The sequence below is a fragment of the Lethenteron reissneri genome, chromosome 15 (assembly GCF_015708825.2).
Source record: "Lethenteron reissneri isolate LAM-NWPU_2019-01 chromosome 15, ASM1570882v1, whole genome shotgun sequence".
Classification (NCBI taxonomy): Eukaryota; Metazoa; Chordata; class Hyperoartia; order Petromyzontiformes; family Petromyzontidae; genus Lethenteron; species Lethenteron reissneri.
In genome coordinates this window covers 10,715,307-10,741,550 of record NC_083793.1, presented here as the reverse complement: position 1 = coordinate 10,741,550, position 26,244 = coordinate 10,715,307, and the positions used below count along the sequence as shown (strand labels likewise).

Here is a 26,244-nt window from a genome sequence, read left to right as displayed (position 1 = left end):
ACTCGATGGCGAGTGGGTAGTGTTGCTCTGTGACGGGTAAAAATAAATAAATGTTGAGTTTCCATGAAATGTATGTATGCTGAACTTCTTTCGCACCGTACGTAGCCAAATCCTATCTTTTTCAAGAGGTTGCTGAATTGGAATTGGCCAATGCCATGAATGGCTCATGGATTTGTTCAAGTCTAGTCATGAGCAATTTGCATATTGGCGAGATGTTAACTACATTGCCTGGTATACAGGGGGTCGTGGGTTCGATGCCAACCCTGATGACTCATATTTGAAGTTTTCATGTTCTCCTCGTGGTCGCGTCGATTTTTCACCGGTTCCCCCGGTTTTTCCCTCCAAATTTAGAAATCTGCGTTAAGAGTAGTTGGCAGATGTACATTTCCACGTGATGATAAGCCACTTTGTTGCGCTATCATGTGTGGCCAGCTTGCTTCTGAAAATGAGCTAGAGAGCTCAGTAGGCCGTAGCTGCTAATTTTTTTTTATATATATAGTTTTTTTACATGGGTTAAACCAGATAGTCCAGAGAAAATGCATGCACCTCACAGTCCCATGTCTACAATACTTGGCAGACCCTGCTGGTTACCAATCGAAGTACAAATCATGCTCAACCCCATTTAAGCTTTGAAGACCTGATGAGGTCGGATGCATTCGGGGAAATTTGGTTTTAGGCAATGTTGTTGTGTGGCGAGTAGATTAGCTTGTTCTTTGGCAATTGTATAGTGTGCGGAGCGCGTGGGCAGTTTAATAGTGTTTCGAGCAAGTAGCGTTTCCGTACGGGGGAATGGCTAATACATGTGGTGAGTGGCTAACGATGCCGTCTCTATTACAGACCTCCAGGGCACCATGCCCAGAGGGACCTGGCAAACGGTTACTGCATTTTCAACAATGTCGCCATCGCAGCCCAATACGCGCTGTCCCAGCACCAGCTGCAGAGGTGAGCCGCACACGGAGCGAGTCGAAGTGTCTTTGTAGGTGGATGTTGCGGACACGGGTCAACTTTGGCGAGTACCTCGAGAGCTTAGAACGGGGTGGTGTGCATCTGACAGGAATATAATTCTTCGCCGGGTGTCGGGAACATTTCGCCTGTACGTGTGATGGGTGCCGTGTGTGCCCTTGCGTGTGTCCAGGGTGCTGATTGTGGATTGGGATGTTCACCATGGACAGGGAATTCAGTACACCTTCCAAGATGATCCCAGGTGCCTCTACTATACCTACACACAACAGTGCCTGAGTATTCACCCTTGAATTTTAATACTTGAATCACTGTTAGATAGGGGTATAATAAAAATAATAATTGTATCATTATTTCCCCCTTTCCCCCGACTGTGATTTAACGAACTGCTCTTATTTTGTCTGGAATTTACCAAATATCACATCTCGGAAGCTAAGCAGGGTTTGAATCTGGATTGTGCTTAGATGGACAACCACTATGCATAAAACAGGTGTTGTAGACTCATCTATAGCTTTGTTATGAGCAGAAGACGGTGCAGAAATATCCCTTGCTGTGATTTACTGATATGCTCCAATATCCAAGTTTCCTACCTTTACCAACCCGCAGGGACTGGCACAGTGATGTATGGTTAAATAACCCCCACAGTGTGGAGAGGCTCTCCTACAGCAGTGGATTGATAAATGGCTGTACATGTCACGGTTAGATTTCTTTTGTTTCTATTGTAGTGATCGTGGTGGAATCTAGTGACTCGGTGAGATGCGAATCCATTACATGCAACACACAAATCAAAAACATCAGTTTGTGAAGATAAAATGCAGATATCACTATTGGGCTAATGGAACAAATGAAACAGAGAAAACAGACATTACAAACGACGGAGCAAATGAAGAACAATAAGACAGGACAAGACAACCATAATACATGTTGTTTTTTGGTTAGATCGCGTAAATAAATAAATGTGTCGTTAAACCCGCCATCACCCGACACAGCCAATTAGTAAGGGTTGTCATGTAAACAGAACATGCCAATTCGTTACTAGTACAGCACACCGGTGTGTTGGAAAGCAAAGCCACAACATTTACAATCTGAGTACGACGTTTCGCCAGTAATTACAACCGGCATCATCAGGCCGCAGCCAGATATGTGGAGAAATCCTCCTTGAGGACAAGACAATGCAGCACCGATAGGATGGATAAGATGGCGAAAATGAGACTGATCAATTGAGATAACAAATGAGACGATACCAATAAGATAATATAACATGTGACAAAGATGAATTAAGTATCGAATAAAAAATCGTGACAATGTATTATTAAATCCCGGTGGTGGATTGCAGCAGTGGTGTTTTCATGCCTTCTGTGTGGAATCTCCTCTGGGTAGGGTTCTCTACTTCTCTGTGCACCGTCATGAAGGGGGGGCTTTCTGGCCCCACTTGTCGGAGGGTGACGTCACGGCTGTGGGACGCGGCATCGCGAAGGGCTTCAACATCAACCTGCCCTGGTCTCGGGTAACCCTCCAAACACACCTGGGCACAAGGCGTTGGGGGTCAACGTTGGATCTTCATTTGTGTTTGCGTTACGCTGGCTGTGCATGCATTTCTCTTTTAAAATGCTTTATAATGCTTTATAACAATGGTAGAACGTTGTTTTGCATTAACTATGTTCATTCGTCGAACAGGGGCAGGGAGGGAGGCTTAGTAACTTTTTAAAGCAGATCATCATAACTATGTAGTGTCAGTGATTCGGAGACAAGGGTTTCCCAGGAGGCACCTTCTTTATTAACACCTTTACAGGTTTGTCCTCGCACTCTCCCTAGTCGTCTAGCCTAGCCTAAACAAAACCCTGACCGTGTCATATATTATCATTTTTATAAATGTACGTGTTTCTGTTCGGGACTTGTCCTGTAGAAAACTGGCCAAAATAGCACAAAACGTAGACAAACCAACGTGAAAAATTACCACCTGCAAAATACACGTACGCTTTTTTCCCTGACCGCTACCCGTCGGCGTGTTGTTTTTTAATTAAATATTTCCAAACACAAATGCACGTTATATAATCCATGCATACGCTTGCTTTTTTTCTCCTTGGGTGTTTTTGTTATTTGTGTTGCAGACAGGAATGTCCGACGCGGATTACGTGACCGCCTTTCAGCAGATCCTCATGCCGGTGGCTTATCAGGTACCAGCCCCCACTCGCTTCAACCTTTAAAAGCATTCCTTTAGCATCTATTTTCAAGGATCAATTGCGAAATGCACCATACGACGCTTTCACGCATGCCTAGAAAACGATGCATTTCTATGACCACTGGGAAAACCAGGCTTCCGCCAGCTCAGTCCCAGCACAATACCGGGACCGGGATCTGTCTCCATGCTCCATGAGGCTGTGGTCTCACTGCCTCCCTACTCTCCCATGGTTTGGGGGTAGGGAAGCAGTCTGATAATATAGTGTTCATTTTTAACAGTGTTTAACAGTGCCAGTTAGGTTAGACCAAAGATCAAGGCTTTTTTTACATTTTCATCATTATCTTAATACAAACACAGCCTTCCTGCCAGGAATTTGAAACGAGCGAGTTAATGTCCCCCGCGTTCGGTTGTTACGTCCGCGAGGACTCCCGTGATGATCTCGCAATGACCCGGCAAGGTCACGGCGTCGGCACAAGACATCGGTGGAAAACCTCCGCCCAGTCCGCCTGGTCTTCTTGTGTTTCACTCCGAGCTCTGTCCTCCCACCCAAGTGGCATGGCACCAATATGATCCCACACCTCCAAACCACGTCACACACCCATTGGTGGAAATAAGCACTGAACTGGGTGATGCTTCCAATATTAACAGTTTTATCCCATTGCTTTTCCAGTTCTCTTTAGAGGAAGATATCCTGGTTGTATTCATTCATTCCCTTTTTATACAACATAAGTAAATCAATCCTCTTCACATTCCTCACAGGTTGATAAGGGTAGTCCAGGCTTGCTAGTCGCATGTACACTTTAAATAAAGTGTAAGAGTAGCTTCACAGATATCCACCATACGTTACTTGGATATAATAAACAAAAGCAGCTTATTTAATTGTTACAGGAAGTCCTGTAACAATTAAATTTATGGCATTTCACTATTAACGTATTACGTTGCCAACGACTTCGGGAACGTAATTTTAGTTAAAATGCATTGATTCAATATAATGCAGTTTTTTTAATTGAAATAAAAGAACGCAGTAGTTTGAGCAGCGTGCTCCCCCTAGCGTGCGCTACAGCCTCAGCCTTTACTGCGCCACTCTCTCTCATTGCAATCGTGCACCACCATCTCTAGTGAATACTCTGTAGTCACTTATAGCCTACAATTAAACTTGTTATAATATCTTTTTGGGTATCTTTTGTTATCTTTTTTTGGTACTGATTTTTTTCTGAAAATTTGCACCAATTAATAACCCCCAGGAACGCATCCTTTAAGTTTATATAAGTAAGTCGGTGCTAAAGTATGTTTCGATGTTCGTTGTTTCGGCTAACGTTGCGTTTTCCAAGAGCGCATCCCCAACGTGGAGGACTTACTCTACACCACTGTTCTTCACACATTTTCAGAGGGAGGCCACTTTCGCCAATAACACATCATCAGTGCGAGGACTGCCACACATTTGAAACCATTGGGGTTTGTGACAGCACGGTGACGGGGGGGGGGGTGTTTTAACATTTGCGCATTGTTGAGGGCCACACTAAAGGCTACCGCGGGCCTTGCAAACAGAGAACACTGCTCTACAAGATATTGATGCAATGCACGTTCTGTGGAGCGATGCGACTGCTCTCGAAAGGTGTCGGCACTGCAAGGCAAACCGTGTTCAGCATCCGCAATATCTGACACCCTCTCAGCTGTTGCTGAGTTCCACCATCTTCCATAGGCTCTTGACACAATAGGCCCCTGGGTGTGGCAGTACCTGCCACTCATTGCAGTCGTTCAATTCGTGAATGTCCCACCTGCTGGTTCCCTCTCCCAAATTGAACGCTGGGTTTATTGGGTGGCAAGCCGAGCACAACAGTGGCAGTTCCTGCGTAGACTTGATCATCTGTCCCCTCCTCAGAGCTTTGTCCTCTCCTCAGAGCTTTGTCCTGGCACTAACAGGTGCCTCTCCGATGTGTGTATTAGAGTTGGACCACATGCTTCTAGGCACCGTTTGACATTTTGCTCCATGTGCTGGTTGCTTCTTCCGCTGTTCAGCACAAAACATACACTGTATAACTGGCAGTTCCTGTAGGGCCTGCTCAACACCCTCTCATCATGTCACCTCGTGACAGAATTGCTGCAGATGTGCCGATTGCATGCTCACGTGGTTGCCTGTGTGCGTGCAGTTCAGTCCGCAGCTGGTTCTCGTATCTGCTGGCTATGATGCGGCTCTCGGAGACCCCAAGGTAATGTTCCTACGAAATCACAGAACCCATTAATATGAATCTGTTTAAATGCATATTTACGCTAATGTTTTATCAACCTTAGTCATGGTGTAAATAGACGAAATATCTTGAGAGCCCTTTGTCAATCCATTGCTGGATGAACGCTTCCCCATGCTGTGTGTTCGTGTGTAGGGTACAGTGACTTGCCGGGTGTGTCGTTAGCATGCGCGCTTGTAAGCTGGTGAATGTGTCAGCCGGGTAGCGTGTTCCTGTGTAAGCTGCAGTGTGCAGTGACCCGTATGTATGAACATCAGTGTAAGCTGGCGTGTGCATGTTTAAACATGTGTAACCTATGCAGTGTGTACATGTGTAAGTTCAGTGCACTGCGTAAGCTGCTGGGGGTATCTGTACAAGTCGGCGTGCGTGTAAGTTGTCATGTGCCGTGCGTGAGTGCAGGGTGAGATGTGCGTGTCACCTCCGTGCTTCGGCCTCCTCACACACATGCTCATGTCGCTGGCTAACGGGCGGCTCTGCCTGGCTCTCGAGGTAAGTACCCGCCCGTGTGATGTGTCCCAGTTTTTGTACCTTGGAGATGGCAACCCCAGCTGTGTTCAGGGCTGTATTTCAGTCAGGATCTTTCCAGGTTGCTCACCTACAAAATATTTCCGCATCTGGCACACCACATCCAGTATACCTCTTTAAATGGCTGCGGCTACTTGGCACGTACCTACTCCAGTCTACTAGCGACCTGGAAAAAATTCAGTGACAAATTAAGTCCTGGCTATGATACAGTTCGGCTTTCGTGCCAGTTTTTCATACCATAAATTTATGGTCGTACTTATTTTGTACGTACACAGCACTTTTGTCAGTCCACTGCCAGATGAGGGCCTCCTCATGCTGTGCGGGCCATGGCAGTTGTTTGACCATACTGCACCACGTTGTTCAGTGTGGGTTGGTGAAGCGAGCACCCAGATTTGGTTCAGATATCGCCCGTCACTCATGTGAGCCATGGCCAGTAATGACACTCAGCTAATCATTTGGGTTCCTATGTACAAAAATCTGTGTCCATATCCATGCATTAGTAAAATGGGACACTTGGTATTGCGCACTCTTATGAGTCAAGTCCACAAATGTGACGCACTGATCACACACAGTTAGCTCTTTAGAATAACACTTTTAAGTCTTGACTTAAAAGCTTTCGTGACTGCAGGAATTCATATTCTTTGGGTCTTTCGGTAAAGTCACGTAGATATGTTTCGATCACAACACAAGCGGGCATCATTTTGATCGACGTTTTGTTGGCAACACAAGCCGTCGTTTGAAATGGGCCCATTTCAAACCATTATAAACAGTTTGCCTTTAGAAGCTAACACCCTTTTCCTGATGACCGCTTGTGTTGCGATCGAAACTTGGTAGTTTTTGTTATTTTCTTTGAACCTATCTATGTGACTTTACCGAAAGACCCAAAGAATACTTAAGTCTTAAATTTCGATTTAAAGCTTTCGTGACTGCAGGGATTCATCTTCTTGGTTATTTTGGTAAAGTCACGTAGAAGGGAAGTAATACAATAATAAAAATAAAACATAATAAAGACGCTGTCTTCTCGACAGACCTGTTTCTTCACCTGAGGACGGCTGCTTGCGTTGTGGCCGGAACGTCGTGAGAATTATTTTATTTTGTTTTATTTTTATTATTTTATTACTTCCCTTCTACGTGACTTTACCGAAAGAACCAAGAAGAAAAATACTTAAGTCTGCTGAAAAACTGGCTCAGACTCAAGGATGGATCTCGAACTTGTATCGGTAACTGGTTCCAGGTCTTAGGGCCAGAGACCCCGACACTGCTGCGCTGGCCATATCACTGCACAAGATTTGTGTGCAGGTACAGTAGCAGGTCACCGTAGGCTGCGGTTCGTAGATGGCGTCAATCGGGGTCCATTGAGGCCGGTACGCACTGCTTTGCGAGACAGGATGGAGCGGATCGGTGCAGATCCTCATTGACGGGTAGGCATAGTTTATAAATAATCTTACACTTGATAAGTAGCCAATGTAACTCGTCTGATAGCAATGTTGTGATGGGATCATATTTGCACTTCCGAACTCTCGGGCGAGCCGCAGCATTTTCCACCCATTGGAGCGGATGCAGACGCACAGCGCTGGCATAGCCAGAGATGTTGTTGCACTAGTCCACACGATTGATTACGAATTCTTACACAAGCAAGCTAGTTGTCTTGACAGATACGGTTAGATTTCGATTTAAAGCTTTCGTGACTGCAGGGATTCATCTTCCTGGTTCTTTCGGTAAAGTCACGTAGAAGGGAAGTAATAAAATAATAAAAATATAACATAATAAAGACGCTGTCTTCTCGACAGACCTGTTTTTTCACCTGAGGACGGCTGCTTGCGTTGTGGCCGAAACGTCGTGAGAATTATTTTATGTTTTATTTTTATTATTTTATTACTTCCCTTCTACGTGACTTTACCGAAAGAACCAAGAAGAAGAAAAGATACGGTTAGAGTCTGTTATTGAGCAAGTTAAGTGGTTACGAATTTAACATGGCCGATATAATAGCTGTAGTGTGATAATCTTGTTTAAAGCGTATTACTGCTGTAATATATGTTTCAGTGTTTAGAATAACGTAGCTAAAGAGCTTGGAGACGTGTTTGTAATTATGGTTATGATTAAAAGCACATCTGATAGTTAAAAATGCTGTAATGTTCATTATGATTTATTAAATAAATAATGTGCCGTTAATGCTGTAAACCTTTCCAGTAACTTTTCGCGGTTTCACAATTATACAGGTACAGTATAACATACTTGGGTTTTGACGAGATCAGACCAGACCCATGAATGAGTTTTAAAACTATTGTTGTATAATACGGTACTGTTTCTAATGCCATAGTGTACATGGTTATTTATTCATGATTTATTTTTACGCGATTATATTCATGAATAAATAATGCCCCATTCAGGCAGGGAACTATTATTGAGCATTACAATGGTTTCACAATTATACGGTAGCAGTATAAAGTGCCATCATAATGAAGTAATGAGACTGCACATGAAAGTATGCTTGGAAATTTTTTTTCTGTTAAAAGTGACCTGTGTTCATTTGTACATATTGCTTTAGCATATTTTATGTATGATTCATGCGACTGTATTTGTTTCATTTAACTGATGGATAAATGAATAGTTAAGGTTAAAGAGTTATCTATTTGCTAGGGCGGTCATGATTGTGAGTTATTACCGAGAGTTAATATGTTAAATGTGTTAATAGAGTACTGTTGAATGTTGCTAATAATATTGGGTTATCCTGAAATTATATAGTGGTAAAACAGAGGAACTAGCCAGTACTACTCGTGAGCCGAGAAGGACAAACACGTTTATGAACAATGTGGACTGAGAGACGTAGTGTGACGTTTCTCGTGTACAAATTTTGAGTTTGGAGTTTGAGAATAAAGTGGTACCTACTTGGAAGGCATGACCACGTCCATCGTATGCATGCAGACACCCTGGTCCACTGGCACACTATCTTTAAAACACAATTAACTAACTCTTTATTTTCTTGTTTCTTTCGGTAAAGTCACGTAGAAGGGAAGTAATAAAATAATAAAAAATAAAAAATAAAACATAATAAAACAATTCTCACGACGTTTCGGCTACAACGCAAGCAGCCGTCTTCAGGTGAAGAATGAGACACTACCAAACTAGGAGCTTATATATAAGCTGCATTGGGGGTTGAAGAGCGCCTTAACAAAAAGAATGTGCATGTGAAGAGGGATTTAGCGTATTCATGGAAAATGCGTAGGCGTTGGGCGGGGGGGTGTCAAAGTCATATTATGCCCATGCATTATGCAGGATCAGCAGCAACCAAGGGGGGTGCAGGGATTAGCAGTAACAAAGGAAAGGAATGTTAATGATATGTAGCTGCAGTTACTCAACAACCACGTAGAAAACTAAAGTATAAACTACATAAAAAAAAACTAAAGTATATGTAGTTTATACTTTAGTTTTCTACGTGGTTGTTGAGTAACTGCAGCTACATATCATTAACATTCCTTTCCTTTGTTACTGCTAATCCCTGCACCCCCCTTGGTTGCTGCTGATCCTGCATAATGCATGGGCATAATATGACTTTGACACCCCCCCCGCCCAACGCCTACGCATTTTCCATGAATATGCTAAATCCCTCTTCACATGCACATTCTTTTTGTTAAGGCGCTCTTCAACCCCCAATGCAGCTTATATATAAGCTCCTAGTTTGGTAGTGTCTCATTCTTCACCTGAAGACGGCTGCTTGCGTTGTAGCCGAAACGTCGTGAGAATTGTTTTATTATGTTTTATTTTTTATTTTTTATTATTTTATTACTTCCCTTCTACGTGACTTTACCGAAAGAAACAAGAAGATGAATCCCTGCAGTCACGAAAGCTTTAAATCGAAATTTAACTCTTTATTGTTTTACCAGGTAAGGCTCACAGAGTTGTACAGCTCTTTTTCATAATTGACCTGGCCACAAATGATAGCTCAACGAAGTGGCTTATCACTTGGAAATATATTAGCAGGCAAATACTCTAAACGCATGTTTTTTAATATTGCAGGGAAAAACCGGATGACCCGGTTTAAAAATCCACACGACTACAGGGAAAGAGACATGCAAACTCCAAATATACAGGCATCAATCAGGGTTGGGATCGAACCTGCAACCTCCTCTATACCAGGCGAGGTAGTTAACATCTTGCCACCATGGTGCCTGTCTCGGCCTCGCTGTGCGCTGCGTTGCACCACTATCCGAGTAAATAACCTCGCATTCAATAAACCTTCAGAGCCAGGGTGAACATCCGACTCCAAACGTATTTAATGAATTGATCGAGGTAAAACTGATGGAAAAACACAGCACAAATACATAATCTGTTAATACTTGGAAATATCAATACAATGAATGAACACTACAGCATCATAACATTGGCTTAGATAACATGAAACTCAACAATAGATCCTGGATGGACCAGGCACCTACATTAGTACTGAATAGCTATACAAGAGAATAAGCTGCTGTGTTAAGTGTAATCATCACACTGCAGCCCAAATGTACAGCACTACACATAACACTGAACTATGGATGAGATATTTCGTCATTTTTGCTCTCAAGATCACAATAAGGTTACATGGGTACAAGTCTGACTCGACTTTTTCAATTACAAGTAACATTCACAATTAGGCAAGTGGCAGGCTTCGTTGTTAACTAAGCCTCATATTTATCATAACAATTGAACAGCATTATAAAGGCATTTACAGCATTATAACGGTCATTCTAACATAACAGCATTCCCAGTATTATAAGAACATAAACGAACTTACAGACAATGCTTCTTAAAGTCCCATAATGAACATTTGCATATGTCTTCACGGGGACGCTCTTTGTGCCACCAATTTGTACTCTGTGTAATGGCTGCCACCCTGCCGCGTGGCTGAGAGGGAATCTTAAATCGTAACTTTCTGGTCACGTGACCAAACTCAACCTCCAAACAGGAAATTCCTGTGTACACACACACCCCCACACCTGCCGTGGAGGCAGAACAGTGCCCAATTAAATCTGCAGCCACCAAATTGAACATGGGCTGTACAATTCAGATGTGCTACACATTGCGCACGGTATAGGATTCGTACCTTACCTCTGTGGCTTCCTCATCAAGCTGCTGCTGATGCTGCCGGGCGTGAACGTGTTTGTGTGCAGGGCGGCTATAACCTGGAAGCGACTGCGGCGGGGGTGTGTGCCACCCTGCACACCCTCCTGGGAGATCCTGTCACCTCCACGGGGGGTGCACGCCAGGCCAAGTGCAGGCAAGTGCAGCGCAACACAGAACTATAACACAGGACAGCAAAATACGTAACGGCAATAACACAGTAACACGGTGCAGCTCTTCATAGGACAACGATGCAGGACCGCATCACTTATATTGAAAACTGATTTCTTTCGAACTGCTTTTTGTGTTTAGTTTGTTGCCCTTTCACCCCACCCGCATCTCTGATTAGCACGGTTGGCTACGTACGGTGCGAAAGAAGTTCAACATGCATCACAATCGAGCGAAATGCAAAGAAACGCAGAACAGCAGTCGCAACATAGTACAGTATAGTGTAACTGCAGTAAAGTGTGGATGCATTATCTCAGCTTATATGTCTGTTTAATTGGATCATGATAACTCTATTAAAGATGATCTAATGTAACCTATTTGTAGGTATAAGGTTGTGTTGCTGTTTGAAACTTACCCTATAGAACGTTGGCCAAATTGATCAAAGCGTTGCCCAAATATTAGTGAAAAAAAATCAGCATGAAGCGGCCAAGGTGATGACCTCATACGCCCATGCGTGCGCTTTATCTCATGAGATGTCACGTCATCTTGTGATGTCACATGTCATGCGCCGTGTGACATCGCGTGTGTCGTTACCTGGTGACATTTTGTAGTGTGCTTCTGAAGGTAACGTGATATTATCTCCAATTAAATACTTGCAAGGACAAGCGCAAGTTGGAATGCATTAAGTAGTCAATCCATATGCATGATTTTTCTTCCCGGTATTTGTGTATCTGGGGTGTCCTGCTGCAGTGCCCTGGAGGACATTGGGCGAACGCTCGCCACTCAGCAGAAGTACTGGTCGTGCCTGCGCTGCCATGGTAAGAGGGAAACACTCGGGTAACTGACATCAACACGTTCTTCCGATATTAAACATTTCCTTCAGACATTTTTGTCAATAATCGCGAACGATTCAGTGATTATGAGTCGTGTCGTATTGTGCCTGTAAGGATTTACACTTTTTGCATATTAAGGTTAACGATCCTTTCAGTTCGTAGAGCGAGACAGACCGTACAAGATAATGGATTACGGTTTGGTTCTTTCGGTAAAGTCACTTTACCGAAATAACCAAAGAGTATGGATTCCTGCAGTTACGAAAGCTTCAAATCAAGAAAGATAATACATTATTGTCTTTTTCTTAAAGTTTCACTCCAGTTGTGCAGTTGGTGTTGTTGTGAGACACGTAATAAATTAATAGCTCTCACAGAGCAGTGCATTATGACACGTTGCAAAGAGCCTGTGGAAAGCGATATCACCAAACTTTTTCTCATCCCTTCAATTGACTTTTCTCACATTCTCTGCTCCTCAGAAATGTTCACCGCATGGCATTGGAACCAATTTGTAAATCTCAGGGCTGGAATTTATTTAAATTTACATAAAAATATATTTTATGTGTGCGGTCATTGGTGAGCGGGCTGAAAATATCTGCTCACTGCAATTGAGAAACTGGTTTAATCTTGGGTAAATGAAGCCTGGATTAAAACCCAGGTTCTTAGTGGTGCCTGCTCAGTTTTCAGAATGATGAACCACCGTCAACCTCAAGAATGTATTTTTCATTCAAATTGTATGTATGTTGAACTTCTTTTGCGCCGTACGTAGCCAACCGTGCTACTCAGAGGTGTGGGTATCGGACAACAAACTGAACGCAAAATGCAGTTCTAAAGAAATGAGTTTTAAATTTCAATGATGCGGTCCTGCATCGCTGCCTTATAAAGAGCTGCACCATGTTACTTTGTTATTGCTATGGGAACCTCATTTGCCAGTAAAAATATGATAATTGGTTTTTTACCCTTCTATCTGGCAACAAAACTGACACCTTTTTACAAGGAGTCATGTTTGCATAGACCGCAATACCTGCAGTCATAATACAAACAAAAGAACATAACTCTGATAATGTGCACTGTCCTTGAAGTTGATTGGTTCACACCCGAGACAGCTTTCCTTAGAGCCTCGTCTCACATGGGTTGGACCAGATGACGCCAAAAGCGCACGACGCATTTTGCTGTCCCCTGACCCTGTGACCCTGACAATTTCATCACAGCACGGGGGGGGGGGGGGGGGGTGTTACATGCCTACCAATTACATCACGAGTCTTGTCTAGTTTTTGAGATGCATATCGTCAGTAATGCCACAACTCGTGGCTTAATAATTTTGTCCCTGGTGGGCTGATAAAGACTCGTACACTAGATTGTTTAAGTTCCAGATGTAGGGTTTGAACATGCCTTTTAAAAGCATCTATAATTGTTTCTCGATATGACAACTTTTGATGTTGCTAAATGTAACAATACAATCCTAACAATGGATGCGAATAGTGGACATCTGTGAATAGCTTCATAGCTCATCGGATTCTGCCAATCGAAATAAAGTTTCTGATTCTGACAAATATGTGATTGTCCTGTGTTTAAGGTTTGGCAAAGTCAACATCAGTCTCTGAAAATGATGATGACAAAGAAAACAAAGAGATTGACACGGACAGGGAAAAGGACCCCGCAAGCACCGCAGAAACGGGCGTCATGACGACAGATGAAAAGACTGAAGTCACGAAATCCGACGCCACGGAGACCCCCGTCGCGGCGGAGGCTGTCGTCACGGAAATAGGAGACGTTGTTGTCATGGGGATGGTCACCATGGAGACGCGCGTCACCGGGTTGGTGTATGACAAGCGCATGAGGGATCATCACAACATGTGGGACCGGTGAGTTGCTTGTCCGCGTGTGTGTGACCTGTGAGTTGAATAGCCCGAACCGCCAACATTTACCGACGCGTGGTGACGTGTTTCACTACCCACGACAATCAGTGCATGTCACCTGCTATGACATTGATCAGTTCACACGGAACAGAAGCGGAAAATAAATATGGAAGGGGTGCACATTTGGAATTCCACTGATAGGAGAGGACATTGATTCGTGCACTTGGCCAGCACAATGCAGCTAGAAGAGATGATGGACACAGGTCGATAACAGGGGTCAGCAACGAAAATAACAAGAAGAGCCTTTATTCGGTGAAATGCAATGCATGTGAATACGAGACGGTGTTCCTTAATAAATTACGTCACGAAGCAGTCATTAAAGAGCCGCATGCGGCTCCGGAGCCAGAGGTCGCCGACCCCTGGTCTAGACTAATGAGCGAGTGGCAGTCAAAGGAGAGAGAGAGAACACGTGTGAGAAAGCATCTCCTATGGAGATGGAGCAATGAAATCGGCTAATGCGCAGGAGCTGGATTGTTAAACCACTATAATCTTGAGGAATGGTGATGGCTTGGGGTGGCCTTCATCCATGAATTATGGCTGATGGTGACAAATTGGTTAATGGCACTTCCCGCTAGGATCCTGCTGTCTATATGTGTGCGTGCTGCATATGTGGGTATGCGTGTACGTGTGTGCGTAATTTGTGTGTGTTGCGCGTGTGTTTTGTGCACTCATGTGCATGTGTATGTACCCCCTGCTCTTACCAGATTCCACCCAGAGCAGCCCGACCGAATCTCCGTAATGTTCTCCCGGCACGAGGATCTGGGATTGGTGGGGAGGTGTCGCATGGTGACAGCCCGGCTGGCCACAGAGGAGGAGCTCCTTACTTGCCACAGGTACTCTTCTTACCTAGGCCACACCATCCCGTCGTGTGCTATGCCGGCCTTTGTAGGCGCTAGCAAACAGCACTTGTCCCAACAACCCGAGGCTACGTGGGGGATCGTAATCTGTGTGTTTTGCGTGCAGCGTTCGGCACGTGAACGCGATGCGGGAGACGACGAGCATGAAGGCGCGGGATCTGCACCGGTGCAGCGCGGATTACAACTCTGTCTACCTGAGCCCCAGCTCGTTCGACAGTGCCTGCTTGGCTGCCGGGGCAGCGCTCAGCCTCGTGGAGGCCGCCATGTGTGGCCAGGTGGGCACACCGAGTGGAACATCGATATGGGGAGTGGGGAGCGGTGTTGTAGTGGTTAGTGTACTAAGCTACGAATTTGGTGGTGGAAGTTCGATTTACAGCTACTACTCGGTGGTGATTATCTGGCGTGTGAATATATTGAACCGGTTATGGGTTTACAGTAGGTTGAGTATGCCTTAAATGAGTACGGAGCACAGTGCAGTGAATATCAGCAGTGGGGAGACAAAGGTAGCCGGGCATGGTGCTGGCCACACCACCCTCTTATGCACTGTGCCAGTCTTTGGTGACATCTGCCTGACCTCGACCCAAGTCTCATTGACAGAAGCAGGCACTGAGCCATTGGCGATTTGATGGATCCAGGATAAGTGACGGCGACTGTGAGGTCATGACCAGGTAGGAGAGGGGCGTCTGATGTCACCGGCAAGCTTTAGAGGTTTACGATGTCGATAGAGAACTTGAGAGCTTTGTGGGCAGGGGGGTGCATTTGTCAAAGCGTGTGACGTGTACCGAGTGGTGGCAGTGCCTTATTGGTGTGTAATGCGGTTGTGGTTATGTGTATGCATGTATATATGTAGTGGGGAGCGGTAGTGTAGCGGTTAGCGCGCTGCGCTACGAACCCGGCGATCCGAATTCGATTCACGCTTACGACTGAACTTGCTCGGGGGCCTCCCCTAGATTGACTCAGCCTCAAATCAGTACCTGATGCGGTGTTTAAACATCGCCACTGGAGAGACAACGGCGGCCGGGCGTGGTGCTAGCCACCCACGCCCTCATGTGCCATTGTCGGCGTGTTCGCTTACAGCACTTGGCCCCAAAAGTCTCTAAAGTCTATACGGAGGATCTTTGTATGTATGTAGTTGGGAGGTGAGTGCGCGAGCATATTGTGTGTCTGGGTGGTTGGCTGCAGGTGAGTAACGGGGTGGCGATCGTTCGTCCCCCCGGTCACCACGCCGAGAGCGACGTCGCCTGTGGCTTCTGTCTCTTCAACACGGTCGCCCTGGCAGCCAAACACGCGCAGAGCCTGGCGCGACGCAAAATACGGTGCGGGTCACATCGCACGGCACACCGATACCGCATCGTACACCGCAGTACTGCTGTGTAGCGCACCCCACCAATGACTACTTCGCATCCCACGCCGATACTGCATCCCACACCACAGCAATATTGCATCATTTGCCATGCTGTGCACCACATCAATACTGCACCACACGCTCAATAATTATTCACCACACCCATAATCGCACCATGCTCCACACCAGCACTCATCAATGTGGTGAAATATGGTTAAAATCCACATAATGGAAATAACGTTTTCATTTTGAAATAGCATCTCAGATTGCTTTTCAGGCGATAAGCATCTTAGATCACATCTCGTCTCAAACACGATTTGCATGGCATGGGAAGTCCCTGATCCAAAAATGTAGAATGACAAAAATGGCTCTACACGTACCACATCAACTCTGCACATACCTCACCAATACTGTGCCTGCATACCACACCATGCACCTTGCCAATGTTGCAAAAAAACCTTGCCAACTGTGAGCGACACACCACGAAAAGCACACCACACCAATGCCAAGTCAAAGCCACCACACTTCAATCCGACACGCTCCCTCCGTCTCTCCCTCTCTGACTCGCCCGCCCGTGGGTGCTCTGTGCTCAGGGTGCTCATCGTGGACTGGGATGTGCACCACGGCAATGGGACCCAGCACATATTCGAGGATGACCCCAGGTAAGTGGTCGGCCTCACCGCACACCTCTCGCTGATCTTCCACGCGCTTGTAACTTTGGAATGGTTTCCGGCAGTGCTGATGGCACGTGCGTGCGTGTTGGTGTGTCCGCGTGGCTGTAAGTGCAATTGATACTTCCGCGTAGGTTTTTCGCGGTTGTAGGCTTTCTAGCTCTCATGTTTTCACGTCGGCATAGTGCTGGCCAAACTACCCCGTCTTGCATCCTTCGTAGACCTTCCTACGTGGTTTCTTAGCAGCACTTGCCCGAACATCATGTTTCGGCTATACGGGATCATTAACTTTGCTTGGGGAGCAGTTACAAGGTGTATTGCACACTGCACTGCAAACCTGGCGACCCGAGTTAGATTACAATACGTGTTGAGTGTCTGTGTGCGTGCGTGCGCGTCTTGGTTTTGGGTGTGTGCGCCTGTCCTGTTGTGGCCGCAGCGTGCTCTACGTGTCACTTCACCGGTACGACGGAGGGCGCTTCTTTCCGTGCTCGGAGGATGCAAATGTCGACCGAGTGGGCACGGGGCCCGGCAAAGGCTTCAACGTGAATGTGCCGTGGCCGGGGCCCTACATGAGAAACGCCGAGTACCTGGCCGCGTTCACGAGCACCGTGTTGCCCATCGCTTACGAGGTAAGTGGAGCACGCGGATCGTGGCGCGATGTGAACGTTAAAAGTGAAAAGCCAATGAAGAGTGAAAAAGGGTGATGTCAGAGCACTGGAGAGGGTTTTAGAGGTAGGGTTAGGACCATTTGGAGGGCTGGTTGCCGGCTTGGATAAGGTTAGCGGTAGGGCTAGTGCTTGCTTGGTTGGTTGGTGTGGTTAGGGTTTAAATACTACTAATGCAATTCATGACGCTCATAATATTTCATGGACATAATGCCAGTCATTTAGGCATAGGGTCAAGGTCAGACTCATTCGAAAGCCAGGTTTCTCTGAAAGTAGATGTAGATTGATTGCTGTGAATGTGCAGCGGGATGGCGTTCCAGACGGCGGAGGAAAACAGTGCCTGGCAGCAACGGTCCTGGTTCTTGGTAAAGAGAGGAGGTTGTGAGTCGAGCTGTGGAGAATACCATGAGCTGTAGTGACATTTGACAGGAGCGAAAAAGAATATTGTGAGTTTAGTACCATTGGCTGGTTTGCTAGGGGTAGGGCTATCACTTGGCTGGCTAATGCACTGCTACACCTTCTAAATTGTGTGCCTTTTTGCACAACCGTGCATGGCCTTTTGAATGTTTTTTAATCCGGTTTTCCCATCGCCCTTCTCATATGTGCCCACATGCCAATCCGTCTCCGATCTCTTGCACTTGGGTGTATGTGCGTGCGTGTGTGTGCAGTTCGACCCCGAGCTGGTGCTGGTGTCGGCGGGATTTGACGCGGCACAGGGCGATCCCCTGGGCCTCTGCATGGTGACCCCGGATTGCTACGCGCACATGACGCACATGCTGCTGGGGTTGGCTAACGGACGGGTCCTTCTCTTCCTGGAGGTAGCGTAGCGTGGCGCGGGTACCCTGTCATCAACTCGCCTTCACCGACAACGTGATCGGAACACCCGCACCATCACATTTTGTCAGCACACTTACCATCATCACACCTTCACCAACAATAGAAACACCCTGGGATTAATTTAATCCTGGTTTGTCTGGTGTTGGTAACCTAAAAAAAATATTTTGGCAACTTACATACCCCATCCAGTGTACCGCTCACCACTAGCCATGTGCCATCTACTCCAGTCTTACCAGAAACCTGGAAAATATTCTGTGAAAAAAATAAAGCCAGGGAAACACCCAATCGACACACCAAACACACAGTGAGCAGCTATCAACACACCTTTAATATTAGACCATCAACAGATTTCATCAGCACACCACAGCATCAACAAACATCCTTTCAATAACAACCCAATGTTGCCATCAGAACACCCAAAGCATCAACTCACCCATGCCATCAACATACCTACACCATCCACACAGCCACATTATCACCACGTCACACCATTAACACACACTGTAACCACACCTACACCATCCACACACACAAGCCATCACCGCATGACACCATTAATTCACTCACACCATTAACATGCACACACGCCATCCCTGCGTCATACCATTAACTTGGTGTTGTGTGCGTGACGCGCCGCAGGGAGGGTACAACCTCACCACGATTGCCGAGTGCATGGCCATGTGCACCCGCGCGCTGCTGGGAGACCCCACGTTGGCCCTCGGGCCGCTGGAGCCGCCCCAAGCGGGCGCCGAGAGGGTGCTCACCAGTGTCCTGCACACGCACAGCCCGCTCTGGCACAACCTGCACATACCAGGTACGTGCTTCGTGCAGACATATTCGTGCTAATGGGTACAGTCCGCTGGTTTTTTGGGTTTAGTTTGTTGTCCTTCGCCCGCACCTCCAATTAGCAAGGTTGGCTACGTACGGTGCGAAAGAAGTCCAAGACACGTACATACGTACATCCATACGTCCGAAGCGTTGCAGTTTTTGGGGTGGCCCTTATTGTCAAAAGTGCTCCTGGTTTCTTATTCAAGTGCGTTTCGCCCTTCCTACCTGGCAGTGCCACTCACCGAGGCTTCCCCCGAGGATGGCCAGCGTGGGGACGACCTCTTGACCCTGACACCCGCGGCCGTGCACGCGCACGAGGTGCACTTCGACAAGCAGCACCCGGCCGCCGACGACAGCGCACGGAGCTCCGCGTCCCACAGCTTCACGACCAGCTCGCTCGGCGACACGGGGAGCCTCGGGAGTTCAAACTCGGCGAGCGATTTCACGGACAACTCGTATTTCACGGCGGACAGCCCCGTGGGTTCTACGTCGACGCCGCATTCCGCGAGCAGCCCGCAGGACACCACGGCCAGCCCTGGGGGTTGCGCGTCGATCCGGAGCCTCAGCGGTAGCCCGCCTCGTGCCATGGACAGCCCTGACGTTTCTACGCCGCTTTCCCCACCGACATCTGCGGGCGCTGCGAGCGTGTCTACGTCGACCCCCGCGGGCAGCAGGGTGAGCGGAGCGAACACCCCACAAGATCCTCTGACACCGATTGCTGCGGATAGCCCAGTACTGCCCCCTCTGCGACCGCGGGTACCGCCTGAACAGTCTTCGGCAGCAGCGGCTGGGACAGCGGCATCCGTGGATGAACTGGCGGAGGCAATGGCCTCTTGGGCGCCCGGTCTGGGCTCGAAGGCTGAGCAGACAGGAAGTAGTGACGGGCGGCCTCCGCACGTCAGCACCGCCAAGAATGGCCTTGTTTCGTCGGACGGCGTGGGGCTGTCTGCTGGGGTGGGGTCTCGTTTGGATGGCGCAGCGGTGGGTGGGGCCAGACCCAAGACGCGACTCTCTGATTGCATGCGGCAGGGTCAGGAAGAAGACTCACCCATGGTATGTGCCTCCTTCCGTGTGCGTCTTTATCGTTCTTCTTAAAATGTGTACGACGAGCAGGGTTTCCCAGAACTGCTCTAATCACAACACTCCGTGTTCTACCCTTTCTACGATTACCAATCTTCTCTGCTGAAATACATATTTAGAGGTGTTACATGCTGCAAGCGTCTGATGATTCATATCACCCGCACGTGACGGCTCAGAGGTCAGAGCGCTGAGCTTGGCGCCGGTCATAGTTCACCATGTACTGCTCATGCCACGGAGCGGAGCCTTGACACACCGCAAACCGGGCGACTCATTTGATGAACACTGAATCCCTGGCGTGTCGTTGGTGTGCGCGAATCAGGATGCGTCGTCACCGCACGGAGGCATCCACGAGGATGGGAGCAAGAGTGATCGTACAGGAGTGTGTGAGAGCGAGGCTGTGCGTGGTGAGAGCAATCGGGCTGTGTGTGGCGGCGAGGCTGTGTGCGGCGAGAGTGAGGCCGTGTGTGGTGAGAGTGAGGCTGCGTGTGGCGGTGAGACTGGAGGACCGTGTGCTATACCCGGGAAGGATGAAGTGGCCTCCGGAATACATGAAGATGACGTGGGTTTGGCGGAGGCCAGCGGCTGGACGGTGAGTAATACCCTACGCCCTGTTTAAGCGCCAGCTTCACTTCTCACACACATGGAAGTTATTTTATCATTAGGATTTTCGTGCACGGAATAACATTGCGTCCCTCTTAAGTCAATAAAAATAGCAATATTTCTTGTAGTCAACTTAAAAATTAAATATATTTTTCTGCAGTTTTGTCTGGATTGTGCTGGAGGTATAATGCCATGATATCAACTTATATATTCTCATCTCTCACGCGGGCAGTGCAACTCTTCATGTTATACGAAGGCCCATGGGCGCCTCAGAAAGAGCTGAGGTGGACTCAGTGGGGACCTGACCTGGTATTTTTCACCTGAGCCTCCAAAAATATTTCGGCAGCTCTGCGTCAACTAAAGCCTAGCGGCGAGTTACACAGCCGGTGTGAGATAATGTGATGTCATGTAATTTAATCTCCACAGTCAAAGTTATAATTTCGTCTTGAACCCTTGTGTACAAATTCTGTTATCGTACTTTGACTCCTCGCTATGGAAAATTAACCCCTCTGGTCAGAATCCTATATATTATTTGAACCCCAGGGTAAAGATACTATTATAGGGTAAGGAGTGTTCTGACCTCAGAGGCTGTGGGTGGGGGGGGGGGGGGTTAAACCACCACATGGGAAGGGGGTTCAAATAATATATAGTATTCCGTCCCCAGGTATTAGAATTCTATGTGTATTAAATACCACCCCACACTGGCTGCGACCGCTGACCGGACACAGCTTTTTGTTGACTGCCCTCAGCCCCCGTCGCTGTGCTACGCGGTGAAGCCGCTGTCGTGGTGTCCCCACCTGGATGCCGTGACGGCCATCCCCGGCGGGGTTGTGAATCCCTCCTCCCCGTGCGTCGATTGCGGGGACTCGTCGGAGAACTGGCTGTGCCTCGTCTGCTATCAGGTGCAGTGTCGCGCGCCCGCCGGAGCGTTACGACGCGCTTGCAAAATAAAAAACGTCGCCGTACGCACCTTAGGGGTGTAATGGATGCATCGCGTAGTTGATATCAATATCAATGCTTCCCTTGTGCCCTGCTGCAGAGGGCTCTCTTTGTGCTGTATGCCTTTTGGCGTCCTCTGGTCTAACAGCGTTTTGAGACTAGGCTCAAAAGAAAGCTGTCTCTGGTGTGGAGCAATCAGTTTCAAAGACAATGCATATATTATCAGAATATGATTTTTGTTTGCATTCTGATCACAAGTATTGTGATTAATGCAGACATGTTTCCTTGTTAAAGGTTTCAGTTTGGTGTTTTTACATCTCAACACCTGTTTTGTTGCCAGAAAAAAGGGGAAAACCTATTCTCATATTTTGGTACTGGCAAAGGAGGTCCCATGAAACAAGACTGATAACTCAAACACATTTGTCGACAACACAAATGATGCCCTATTTTGTCTAACAGAGCAATCAGTACATGTGAGATGAACAAGACGAGATAAATAAAGATTGATTCTTGAATCAAATCGGGGCCCTGGATCGTGACGATTAATTGAATTGCTGCGGGGAATTTACCATTTGTAACGATCCACATGAGTCAAGGGTCGAAGATCGCAGTGAATGCAGCAGCCATCAGTAACGACCGTGCGTGCGCTGTGCGGGTTGGCACATTGTAGGCATATTGCGGGAGGTACGTCCGCGGGCACATGCTGCAGCACAGCGAGAAGAGCGGACACGCGCTCGTGCTAAGCTTCGCGGACTTGTCTGCCTGGTGCTACTCCTGCGACTCATACGTGCACCACGAGGTGAGAGCTGCATCCCATTTCACGTGCGCGTCCCTGGGTTAGGTTGAAGGCCTTCCTACGTTCCAACTATTTGTATTTTCCCAGGTAAGGCCCACTGAGCTATATAGATTTCTTTCAGAATCGAGCTGGCCACAAATTAAGTGGCTTATTGCGTGGAAATTTATAGCAGCTGAATACTCCAAACTCATGTTTCAAAATCTTGGAGGGAAAAAAACGGAGGACCCGGAGAAAAAAACCACGCGATCACGGGGAGAACATGCAAACTGCAAATAAACAGCAGGCGTCAGGGTTGGGAGTGAACCCACGACCTCCTGTATACCAGGCAAGGTAGTTAACATCTCGCTACCATGGCGCCTCCTTGCGTTGCATGAGTCATGGGTGCTGTTCGACCAGCCTTTATCAGGCAGGCTCAGTGCGGGTTGGTGAAGAGGGAGTGAGCGCCCAGGGGTGGTTCAGATACCACCCGCCACTGATGTTAGCCGTGGACAGGAATTGAACTCGGGTGGCCGTGGCACAGTGCACGGACCACTGTGCCCTGCTCCACCCCGCATCACTCTTATAAGTCATGAATGGGATTGCTCCATCATCTAAATACAGCAGACCTCCTGAAAAGTACGCCTTGAGACTCTGCGAGGCTCTCCTGTGCAAACAGTTGCCTTTATTTTCATTGGTTGTGTATTCTGTCGCCACTTCTTGTGTGTTTTATGCACGAGCTTTCACGTAGTCATGTCTGTAACCTGGGTGTGCTTGTGTAAGCGTGTGTCGACATTCAGTAATTTCACGGGAGTGTCACAATGCTCAGTGTTTAGCTCACCTGAGCACCACACCCATGGTGGATTAATTGGATGGCTGAGAACACTGTACAATGTCGACTGGGCAGGAGGAGTCGTGGGCATCATGGGTCTGAGATGACAGTAGTTATGTGTGCCTCTGTCTGGTGTCTGTGTTTATGTGACGATTATCTGAACCGGTCCCAGACCTCCCCTAGGTCGACTCAGCCTCAAATGAGGACCTGGTGCAATGTGTAAACACCGTCACTAGGGAGACAAAGGCGGCCGGGCGTGGTGTTGTCCACCCACCCCCTCGTGTGCCGTGCCGGCCTTCATAGGTGCTCGCTAACAGCACTTGCCCCTACAGTCTTAAGGCTAAATGGAGGATCTTTGTCTTTGTACTTTTGTGTTAATTTGTGCCTGTGTTCTTTTGTGCATGTTCATGTCCATATGTGTCTGTCTGCATGTTCATTGTGCGTATCCATGTGTACGTGTCCGTGCTTTCGGAGTCCCTGACTCTGCTTACAATCATTAAGGACCTTCATGATGGTGGGCAGGCCTGGGTAAAGCTACGTAGCTGGGAGTTACAGCCATTCCCTGTTCACCTTGGGTTGCAACAGGGATGTCCTCTAGCATTATTGAACATCATCTTCGACCACGTAGTTTCATCGCTGTACCGGAGGAATTTCCATCTGGTACAGATACAATGGGAGGCTGATCGATGCCCAGGTGCGGTCGAGGAATGGCTCCCAATTGGTCAACTATGTTATGAATGCTGATGATCTGGAGATTGCTGCTCACTCAGAGAAGGAGTTAGGGGCACTGCTGCTTGACCTGGAACGTACTACGAAGAGGTGGAGCTTTACTGCCAGCCCCACGAAAACTAAGCACCTGCCTGGGTATTTTGTATTATCAAACACTCCACCCACTCAATACCCCAACTGATGATGGGGAAGTTGTGGAGAGAGTGGAGAAGTTTCCATACCTGGGCAATGTGCTAATTGCCAGCACTGGTTTGATAGCAGATGTCTCGCTCCGAATCAGTTGGGCAGCATTATCTTTTCATTGGCTGCTTAAAGCTGTGTAAAAGCTACTTTGTTGCTCCACACGAAGCTGCGGGTCTTCTCGGAACATCTGCATGGGTTAGAAACATTCAGGCTGGCCTGTCTACGATCCATCCTGGGTTTAACCACGCTGTATTATGTCTGCTCACAAATCCTTTAAAGATGTGGCAAGTAGTGCAAGTGCAATGGTTAGCGCGCTGCGCTACAAACCCAGCGACCTGAGTTCGATTCCCGCTCACGGCCAACACCAGTGAAGATTATCTGAACTGGTCCTGGGCCTCCCCTCGGTCGACTCAGCCTTAAATGAGTACCTGGTGCGATGTGTAAATATCTCCACTAGGGAGACAAAGGCGGTCGGGCGTGGTGCTGGCCACCCACCCCCTCGTGTACCGTGCCAGCTTTCATAGGTGCTCTCTAACAGTACTTGGCCCAAAAGTCTGTTCAGGCTGTATGGGGGATCTTTGTCTTTGTGTTTTTTTCCACTGGCAGCTGCTGTTCCCAGCCAAGCGGGCCGCCTATCGATCCAAGTTTGACGAGGAGATGCCGGGCCTGCCCTGAGACACGCCCCAACTGGTCGTGGCCCACGCAAGACGTTTTATGTAACATCCTTGTCGCCGTTAGCGACAGATTCGGCCAGCAGGGTTCACTGCCAATCCGCCATCAATAAACCTTGCGCCGTTTCCAGAGAGCACGCCCGTGGTGTGGTTTGTTGCGTCGTTACATAAAGAGGAGCGCGGTGCTGGTGTGAGGAAAACTAAAGGGGCCGATGTAATTGAAGTGTTTCTCATTATTTTGTTCCTGAAAGGTTGTTTGAGAAAGGATAATAGCCTTTGTCTTGTATTTAAACCAAAGCAATGCCCTGCTGGTCTCCGTATAGTCACCAATGACTGCACAGATAACTAAGTAAAAGACTTGTGTTTTATTTGGTTTTAACTTCATTTGGGAAAATTCCAGTTTTGGGAATTAATAATTTTAGTTCGATATGTGATGAATAATCATTTTTATTCATTATCCACTGCTGGATGAAGGCTTCCTGAAGCCAACTCCATCTCTTTGGTTCTTTAAAGAGTATGGATCATTGCAGTCACAAAAATTCAGATCTAGATCCAACTCCATCTCTCAAAGAGTTTCGCAATGCAAGAATCCTAGCCCCTGCACATGAACCAAATGCTTTGCTCCGCTACTGTGGAGGACGCGTTCTCTCCTTTGGCTTCCGCTCTGTCGTTAGTCTCGAGCAGTGGCCACCCTCCCTTGCAGCGATGCTTCAATACCCTGGGCAGTTGGTGAACACTCTTTGGCAGAGCATTACACATTTTTACTCCCAGTGTTGATATAAAGAGGCCTATTAAAGTGACTTATGAAGTAGTTCTATGATTATAGATTTGAAGCTTTCGTGACTGCAAGGATCCATACTCTTTGGTTCTTTCGGTAAAGTCACGTAGGTGAAAATAAAAGAAATATAAAAATAAAAATACAAAAGTTATTTTTTAATTTATTTTATTTTCACCTACGTGACTTTACCGAAAGAACCAAAGAGTATAGTTCTATAATGTATTCTTCTTGGGGAATTCCCGAGTAGTGCAACTGCACATTCATTGCAAGGGTTCAGAATGGAAATGTCTTCATCACGTCATGTCGGTGAAATAAGTTCAACATACATACAAAGAAGAAACACCAATGCTGTGTGTAATGAGATTGGCGTACGCAGCTTCTCTTGACTGAGCGCCTAGGAAAGTGTGTGTACGTGTGTGCGAGGCGTTAATTTCGCGTTGCGTGGAGCTGAATTTGCTTCACCTTGTCCAAGTGTCGACTCGCCTCCCGAGTGTCCCGAAAGGAACATTCACACACTTTGTACTAAT

At 47.2% G+C, this 26,244-nt stretch overlaps 2 protein-coding genes across 3 annotated transcripts in view; one reads left to right on the top strand and one right to left on the bottom strand.

Moving 5' to 3' along the window:
• HDAC6 (histone deacetylase 6) overlaps positions 1–25,722 on the top strand; it is a 35,126-nt gene extending 9,404 nt beyond the window's left edge. Inside the window, exons 9-29 of one of the 2 annotated variants that reach the window (XM_061552023.1) lie at positions 838–942; positions 1,136–1,204; positions 2,341–2,467; positions 3,072–3,137; positions 5,293–5,352; positions 5,788–5,877; positions 11,067–11,173; positions 11,935–12,002; positions 13,588–13,876; positions 14,635–14,763; positions 14,894–15,062; positions 15,970–16,103; positions 16,726–16,794; positions 17,240–17,432; positions 18,137–18,286; positions 18,945–19,119; positions 19,366–20,186; positions 20,533–20,802; positions 21,563–21,715; positions 22,423–22,551; positions 24,875–25,722. In XM_061552023.1, the coding sequence (XP_061408007.1) occupies positions 838–942; positions 1,136–1,204; positions 2,341–2,467; positions 3,072–3,137; positions 5,293–5,352; positions 5,788–5,877; positions 11,067–11,173; positions 11,935–12,002; positions 13,588–13,876; positions 14,635–14,763; positions 14,894–15,062; positions 15,970–16,103; positions 16,726–16,794; positions 17,240–17,432; positions 18,137–18,286; positions 18,945–19,119; positions 19,366–20,186; positions 20,533–20,802; positions 21,563–21,715; positions 22,423–22,551; positions 24,875–24,943 (3,442 nt within the window). In that variant the 3' untranslated portion in view covers positions 24,944–25,722. Of the gene's footprint in view, positions 1–837; positions 943–1,135; positions 1,205–2,340; positions 2,468–3,071; positions 3,138–5,292; positions 5,353–5,787; positions 5,878–11,066; positions 11,174–11,934; positions 12,003–13,587; positions 13,877–14,634; positions 14,764–14,893; positions 15,063–15,969; positions 16,104–16,725; positions 16,795–17,239; positions 17,433–18,136; positions 18,287–18,944; positions 19,120–19,365; positions 20,187–20,532; positions 20,803–21,541; positions 21,716–22,422; positions 22,552–24,874 lie in introns of both variants that reach the window. The other variant, XM_061552022.1, reaches the window with a different exon arrangement.
• The window catches only part of COL7A1 (collagen type VII alpha 1 chain), a 274,004-nt gene that overhangs the window by 51,656 nt on the left and 196,104 nt on the right, over positions 1–26,244 (bottom strand). The gene's annotated exons all lie outside the window — the stretch shown is intronic.